The sequence below is a fragment of the Cupressus sempervirens genome, chromosome 10, assembly GCF_028749045.1.
Source record: "Cupressus sempervirens isolate cs-2001-9-10 chromosome 10, ASM2874904v1, whole genome shotgun sequence".
NCBI classification, from domain to species: domain Eukaryota; kingdom Viridiplantae; phylum Streptophyta; class Pinopsida; order Cupressales; family Cupressaceae; genus Cupressus; species Cupressus sempervirens.
In genome coordinates this window covers 767,032,393-767,041,252 of record NC_143127.1, presented here as the reverse complement: position 1 = coordinate 767,041,252, position 8,860 = coordinate 767,032,393, and the positions used below count along the sequence as shown (strand labels likewise).

The 8,860-nt window shown below is 32.2% G+C and overlaps 1 protein-coding gene across 1 annotated transcript; it reads left to right on the top strand.

Annotated features, from left to right (window-relative positions):
* Positions 1 to 457: 457 nt before the first annotated feature.
* On the top strand, positions 458 to 1,576 carry LOC149536116 (putative mediator of RNA polymerase II transcription subunit 26b). Its single transcript, XM_089806234.1, has one exon. It carries the CDS (start codon positions 458 to 460, stop codon positions 1,574 to 1,576), a length of 1,119 nt encoding a protein of 372 aa, XP_089662360.1.
* The last annotated feature ends 7,284 nt before the right edge of the window (positions 1,577 to 8,860 follow it).

Below are 8,860 nucleotides of genomic sequence, written 5' to 3'. Positions count from 1 at the left end.
CAGTCCTAAATTGAGAAACAGGTGCAGAAAATGATTCTTTTTGAATCAACTGATTGATCTAAAGGGTTATATAATTGTCAGCGAAAAAACCAGAAAGGAAAATGGACGTCCTAATCTATAGATCAATAAATTATAGGGAAAAAGGTCTAAAGTTTTGTCTTGCATCGAATCGAGCTGGAATTTTATAAGTTGCGGGTCTTTCAGGTATTGCACTCTTGGTATTTTGTGGATAGTAAGGATTGGATTGTTGAAATCTTTTTGTTGATTGCTTTACTTTGAAAGCTGCGTCTATTGAGTTACAATCGCGTCGCTTCAGGGTCTTTGTTTAGGGGCATTAAAGGAAACGGAAAATCCTTGCTTTCTATTGTGGATTTTGATTATATTGTGAAGCAAATTGGAGCATTTGCTGTTGTGTGAATTGCTGATCTGACTTTGGGTATGGAAAAAAAAATTAATGATGGAAAGATTGAGGGAATTATTTGAGAGTGGAGAGACTGATATATGCACTCTGATTGAAGAAGCCATTGCAATTGCAGCTTGTGAATATCCTCAAGAATTGATGGCAGGGAGGGAGAGGATTGCTCAGAGATTGTTCTCAATTGGGTATGTTAGGTGTGGGGAATGCAATGCATTAACATTGGCAGGGGCTGATAACATCAAAGGAGGAGTAGCAGCTCAAGGGCAGCATAATCATGCGAAGGAGAAGCATGGCATTCATGGTGAGAGAAAGAGGGCTATTGATAACCGTAGTCATTACACTTCAGAGGAGATAGAGGAGGAGTCTGAGGTTATCAGAAAAGTTGAGAGGATCAGAGGAATGTTGTTAGATCCTGAAGAGTCAGAATACCAGGTGAAGGAGTGTTTGAGACAATTGGAGTTGATGGAGCTCTCTGTGGGCACTCTTGAGATAACTCAAATTGGGAGAGTGGTGAATAGACTGCGAAGAGACCATTCACAACAAGTCCGTTCAATGGCTAAGATGCTAGTCAATGATTGGAAAAAACTCGTAGATGCATGGATGGAGACTGCTGCATTAGGCCCATCATCATCAGAAGATGTCAAAGATGATGAGATTGGCCTATCTTATCCACCATTAGATGATGGTGCCTTCTTAACAGCTCCGATTGCACCACTCAAAATGTCAGAGATCTTTGATGGAATGGAAGACAATGGAAACATTCGAGCTATTGATGGGAATGTTAAGGAACAGAGGTTTATAAACTTACATTCTCAAAATCAGCAGAGCACTCATTGTAATCGAAATTCGATGAATGTTTCAACTCGTGCAATTGGGTCTTCTCTGCCGTCTCACAAACTCAAATTGAAGGAACATGGGGACCGTGGGCGGCCATTAATGGATCCAAGCAAGAACCAAACGAACCCTGTTTCTGTTCAACCCCAAATTGATAATGTGAGGTTTGAACCTGGTAAGAGAAAGATACTTAATGAAGAATACCAATTGGCAGAGAAAGCAAAGAAGAGGCGCCCTATCAAATTCATTGAGCCCGAAGACCTCCCTGACATTGGCCGCAATTTTATGAAGTCATCTAAAGCTAAACGAGGATCGCATCGCTGACAACAATCTGGAGGTCGCAGATGAAAATATCACATTAATTGTTTAAAGAGAAATAACTATTCACATATCTCCGCTCTCTGTGTATGGTTTTTTATTTCCCAAATATGGGAAGTTTGAGTGGCATCGTTATGTTTCTCATAGTATATTATACTTCTTTATTCTGTTTTTAAATCTGATAAATGTTTTTTTAAGTCAATACGCCCAGGAGGTAGAGTGCAAGTAACTAAACATATAAAGAATATATATAATTAAACACTTCTCTTCATCAGGCCTTTCCACACACGGAGGCACTCATCTGCTAGAAACCGCACCATCAAAGCAACAAACCTAAGGAGATGGAGAGTGGTGGCCACCATGTTTATAACATTAGTTTTATTTATTTATATTATAAGATGTGTATGTTTGATTTAACATACATATGTAATACATATATTTTCATTAGAAACATTAACCAACTTATGGATAAATTATATTTACTTAAAAATAGTTTAGTTCTTTTTTAAATAAGAGCTGGGTTGGAATAAATTTTTAACAATACTATATATATTTTTTATTATTAAATTAATAAATTTTTTAAATTTTTTTTCAATAATATAAGTAATAATGGTTTGAAACTATTTCTCATATTTATGAAATATTATAGAGATATTCTGAATAAATTTAATGTTTAAACTCTACGATGAAAGGCAAATACAAATACACATTGTTTGAATTTGTAGATTATAACATGCATGGACAATGATACAAATAAGGGCAATATAAAACCTCATTGAGAAGTATGGAAAAATAATTCAAACTGGTGTTGTGTGCATCATTCAGATTTGATATTGTCCAAATGCATTTATGTCCAACTCAAAATATTTAAAGCAAATATGATTGTTAGGTGTAAAATTAGAAACAAGATGGAAAGAGATTTGGTCATAGATTTGCTATGTTTGATACATTAGGGAATATTGTTTAAAGTAATTCTTTTAGTTTTAAGATCATTGAAGAGATCATTTAAATTTTAAATATTTTATAAATGAAAAAATTAATAAATATTAATTAATAACAATATATGCAAAAGTATTAATGAATAACTTACAATTATAAATTAGTATATATAAAAGAAGAATTTTCTAAGTTCATGTAAGATTTTTAAATTAATATAATTATTTTGTATTAAATATAGAAGGATCAAAATGAGTACAAAATGAATGGGATTAGTTCACAAGAGGCCAAGCCTCATCAAAAGATGGAAAGATTTACATATCAACCAAGCAAAAGAGAGAAGAGTAAGAAGGACAACTAATGGAGAACATCCACATAAGTATCCATCCATGTTGTCCAGCCTTGATTTCCTTCCATCCAAACCAGGTGTTTTTGGTCTTGGATTTCTTTCATCATATAAATCATGTCGCTAGTGAAGCTTTGAGGTGTTCTCTTGATCTCCTTGCTAATGTCTTGAATGGTTTGATTAAAGAGCTTGACATTATCCAAATGTTGTCTCCAAATGTGTCCATCCTTAACCTCGTTTGCAAAGAAGGTAGCATATCCATCCTTATGAAACCTTTTGAACTTACTTTACTGGTTCTCATCATGATTTGGACCCATGAAATTTTTTTAAAATAAGTGAGCCTTCGAAAAGACTCAGTAAGTAGCCTAGGTTTATTTTGGAACCTTTCTTCATTTCTGAATTTCCAAATTTTCCATAAAATGTTAGCTGATAGAATATTCCAAAACATATTAATATCCTTTTTAACATTGCAGATAAAACCAATAATAATCTCAAAAATAGTAAAGGAAGTAGGAATAGAGATACCAAACATAAGCCAAACTTCTTTAGCAAAAGTGCATTCAAATAAAATATGCCTTCCCGTTTTTGGGACCCTGCAAATACTGCAATAGTCAACAGCAAAGAAAGAGTTCCTAATAGGAAGCTTGTTAAGAATAAGTAGCCATTTAAAATATTTAATTTTCAAATCAATAAAACTTTTCCAAAGATAATCAATTTTTTTCATATACGCACATTTGTCTAAATCAATATACCAAACCTTATAAATATGCCTTAAGATCTCTTCATTGTGATTAATAACTTTGTAAATATCTTTAGCTTTGATATTAGGAAAAACAATGCCACCAGGCCATTTAATTTTTTGATAACTGTTGGAATCAACATAGCAAATAGTGGGGATGTTTTTGCTAGCTTTGGCAATCATATTGTAAGTCCTCTTGTGAACATCAGAAAGATTAAATTTGACTTTTAACTCCTCCCATTGAATAAGGGAATCTTTCTCAAATATATCAACAAGCTGCTTGATCCCATTATTAGCCCAAATTTTGGCAGAGCAGCATTGAGTAAGAGTAAGGGGTTTATTTCCTAGCTTAAGGTTCCACCAAATGGACCTTTCACCATGAAGGTTATTTTTATAAAAAAATTCCTTATTGGTGATAAGCTACCTAACACAGTCCTAGGCTTTCCAAATAGACTTAAAAATAGTAGAGCCTTGAACTATGGTAGGGAACTCACCACAAATAAGGTCAGCAAGGGGGAGGTTCTTCCAAAACTTAGCCTTTTTAGGATAACCTCTTCCAATATTACTATGGATCATAACCTTCCAAGGTTCTTCACCCTCCAAAGCATGAAACATCCATTTGGAGGCCAAAGCTATGCCACTTAACTTAAGGTCTTTAAGACCTAGACCCCCAAGAAGCTTGTCCATGTGGCACCAAGTCCAGTTGATAGAGTAAATTTTTTTATTACCTTTTCCATCAGACCACAAATAATTTCTAATGTCTTTTTGAATTTCCATAATTTGATAATCGTTAAACATCTAGGTAGAGGCATAATAAATATTGTAGGAAGAAATAATTTTTTGACACACTTGAATTCTCCCTGCAAGCAAAAGGGATCTATTGTGCCATTTGTTAAGCTTGTTGTGGATTTTATCCTTTACCCATCTCCACATTTCTTTTAATGAAGGGTCAACTGAAAAAGGAATACCAAGATACTTAATGATCTTCGAGGGTCCACCCCACTGAAAACCAAATTTCTCAAACCAAATAGGGGGGTGGGTATTCCACCCAAGACAAATAGATTTAGACTGGGATAATCGAGCTCTAGATATTTTGCAAAAGAAATTGAGTTTACTAATCATAGCCTCAGAATTTGACTCAGAGGCTTTCAAGAAGATGGCAGTATCATCAGCAAATTAATAGTTAATAAGGTCATTATTATCCAAGAGAGTGATACCTTTAACAGTAGGGGAAAGGGTATTGTCTCTAATTAATATAATTATGTAATAAATAATATAAAATATATATAAAAACTATATATTTTTAATATTCAATTTCAAAAAATATTCTAAATTAATATAAATATGCAATAATTAAAATATAAACATATCAAAATAGAAATATATATAATATAAAATTTTACCCTACCAATTCATACAGCCTTATAATTTTAAAAAATGACCAACACCCATCAAATTCCATGCCTAGTTACACTCTCTAATACAATAGTAGGATGAGTGACAAATCCAAATATCTCGACTTGGATACATTTTAATTAGGATTTCTAAAAGGCTGCAATAAAATCTCTTCATATTCATTGTTTACCATTTCTTTCAGAATTTCTTATACAAAATGTTAAAGCAAGAAAAATGAACTAATTCTAAAATATTACAAGAAGCAAGTGTTTTTTTTAAGAATTAAAAAATTAGATATAATATTGAAGATTTCAAATTATTTCAAAATCTTTAATACTATTTTATTAAGACATTAATTCATTTTTAAAATTAATTAATAATATTATTTTAATTTTAGTAAAATTTGGCATCTTATATATTTAAACAAATCAAATTTTAATTAGAAATTTACTAAAATACATATATTGAATTGTTTGAGAAAATAGAGGAATGACCTCAAATCATTAATATTTTATTTTCAATAGTTGATAATTATTTAGACTTTAATATTTAAATTTAAATTTAATTTTATTTAAATTTTAATAAAAATAATAAATTTTGAATTAGTTATACTTTTAATTATATTTAGAATCTATTTATATATAAATTGGTTTTTTATTAATCTATGAATTAGTCAATTAGTTCTTTATCAATCTATCAATTAGTCAATTAAACTTACTAAGTATTTAGAAAATGATACTGTAAATTATTTTGTTTAAATTAAAGAACATAAAGTACATTTAACTTTCTATTTTTAATTTAGATAAATTGTTATATTATAGTTAGAATAATATATGAGTGTTTCACAATTTCATATTATAATCTTTTTATAATAAATTATTATTATTTTACATTATCTATTTCCAAAAGTTTTTCTTTTACCCATAAAAGCGTAAAGCTTTATATGTTATATTATTAAAATAAAATAATAACTAATGGATATTGTTTTTCACTCTTTTGAAGTAAGCCCTGTTAGGAGTCAACCCTATTAAAGGTTACAAAACACACTATTAGGTGTGACCCTATTAGAGGATTTAATCACCCTATTAGGAGTGGCCCTGTTAGAGGTCTTTAGACACTTCATTGTAGAAATGTCACCTTGTTAGAGGATTTACAAATAGCTGTTAAGCCAACTCTATTAAGAGATTTAGATCACTACTACAATGGTTAGAGGGTAACAATGAGATGACCTGATTTTGGATGCAATAGAATTGCTAATTTCAAATCTCAATTCTAGCTTGAATACTTGATCCTTCCTAATTGAATGTATCTTTGCAACTCCTCAAGGATGTTCTACTTATTTTTCTAATTTGCTTCCTCTTAGCATTCTCTATTCTTCCATACACTTAAACACATTCAATCCTCCACTTGACCTTATATCATACATATCGTCAAGTCGGCTTGAATACATCTTAGAATAATTAATATTCATCTCCTGAGTCAGCTAGAACCAAAAAACAAATCAATTAAACTCAGTATGCCAAAATAAGAAAAATCCTTTATTAGCTGACCCTACTCAGTAGATACTAACACTAAAAAGATTTTCTTGTATTAACCAAGTGAATTCAGTTAACACTGCATCTTCACAAACATCCTTTGGTAACTGAGTGAGCTCAATTAGCACTGGTTCCATCCAACTTTCCTTTGCTATCTGAGTGAGCTTGATTAACACTCAACTTTTGCAAACTTTTCTTTGACACCTGAGTGAACTCGATAGACACTATCTTCTAAACTTGGAAAACATTGGAGCGCTCGATAGACATAGGAAATTGTCTTCATTCCCTGAGTGAGCTTGATATACACTAATTGGTAAAGATGTGGCATTTTGTGTAACATCAAAGACAATACACAATTAACCAATTTTTTTCAATAGAATCAACTCAACTTAAGCTTACAAATAACCCTTCTTAGAGCTTACCTATAAACCATGAACATAAGGCAAGATTCCAGATGATTACTCTGGTGTAATTAATAAAAAACACATTTGAACATAATGCTCAGCAATTGGCAGCCACACTAGTGTAATAATTAATATAAGTCTTTCAACATGTCTAGTTGTGAGGCCATCCCGATTTCAACCATATACAATGCAATTACAAAGTTATAATTTAAGTTCACATCTATCTTGCTTCTCAATATCTTGTATCATCTTTGCATATCTCCCTCTCTCCTATCTATCTCGAACCAAGCTTCTTATATAGCTAGCTAAGTGTTAGGATTTAACCATGGATAGAAATAACAATTACATGCAAATATAACCAATAAAAAAAAAATAGATCACACAAAAAAGAACACTAGACACAAAGATTTAATGTGGTTCACCCAAACCTTGGGCTATGTCCACCAGACAATGAGTTTAATATTATTATGATCTAGTGATTACAACTTGATTACAATCCATAATCCCTTACAGCTCAATACCACCATAGGAACCAATTTTTGCATCACACCTTATGAAGAATGCCTAACCCTAATCCCTTTTGTACAAGTAATTTTATGCCACTTTAGGGTTACAATAGATCAGCCATAGGTCATCCATACATCGACTACAATGTCAACCACAGTCCAAAAATTTTTTTAACCCAAAGAATTTATGAAGTATGTATAGTACTTTCCTAATTAGTCACCACAAACTAACAATCTCCCACTTGGGGGCTAATCAAACTCCATAGTAGACAACAATCTCCCACTTGAAGACTAATCCTGTAGCAATACCACTATCACATGGGGCTCCCACTAGATCAAACTACCCTGGAATCTGTTGTTCTTTTATTCATGTTCAGTCTAGAAGACCAACCAAAGCTAAAAAGGAATTCAACTTCTCCCTTATCACTACCTTTGTAAAAATATCCACTAGATTGTCATCTATATGCATCTTATCCAGCTTTGACTATCCATCATCCACAACTAACCAAATAAAATGGTACCACAACTAAATGTGTTTAGTCTTTGAATTCGGAGCTGAATTCTTTGCAAGATGAATGACATTTTGGCTATCTATAAATAAATAATTATCTCTCTAAGGGTGTTCCAATTCTTGCAAGAAGAATTGAAGCCATATCATCTCCTTGGCTGCCTCTATAGCAAAAACATACTCTTCCTCTATAGTGGATAAAGCATTAGCCTTCTGTAACCTAGAAACTTAGCTCACGACTGCCCTACCAATAGTAAATACATAACCTATAGTACTCCACCTGGTATCAATATCTCCTGCCAAATCTAAGTCAACATATCCTTGTAAATCAAGAGTAGAGCCCCCAAAATGTAAACACTTATTGGATGCTCCTCTCAAATATCTAAGAATCCATTTTACTACATTCCAATGCTCAATTCCTAGATGACTCATATACTTGCTAATGACTCCCATTGCATGTGCAATATATAGCCTTGTACATACCATAACATACATCAAGCTTCCTACAATTGAAGCATAGCGTACTTTGGACATCTTATTCTCCTCTTCTTGTGTCTTTGGACACATCTCATTAGTGAAATTCATATAACTAGGTAAATGTGTGTTAATAGCTTTAACATTCTCCATAGAAAAATGTTACAACACTTCTCAACATAATCAACCTGAATTAGCATCAATTTCTTGTTCTTCCTATCTCTGCAAATCTTCATACCAAGGATTTGTCTTGCTGCCCCCAAATCCTTAATAGCAAATGCATGTGCTAACTGGCATTTCAGCTCCTTAATATGATCCATGTTAGACCCAACTACAAGCATATCATCAACATATAAACATAAAATAATATAGTTGTCATCATCCAACCTATTAAAATAAACACAATGATTTGAATGACACCTACTATATCCATGCTCATGCATAAAA

What these genes read in the sequence shown, in the direction of transcription:
- LOC149536116 (XM_089806234.1), top strand. Translation starts at nt 458, where the DNA reads ATGGAAAGATTGAGGGAATTATTTGAGAGTGGAGAGACTGATATATGC.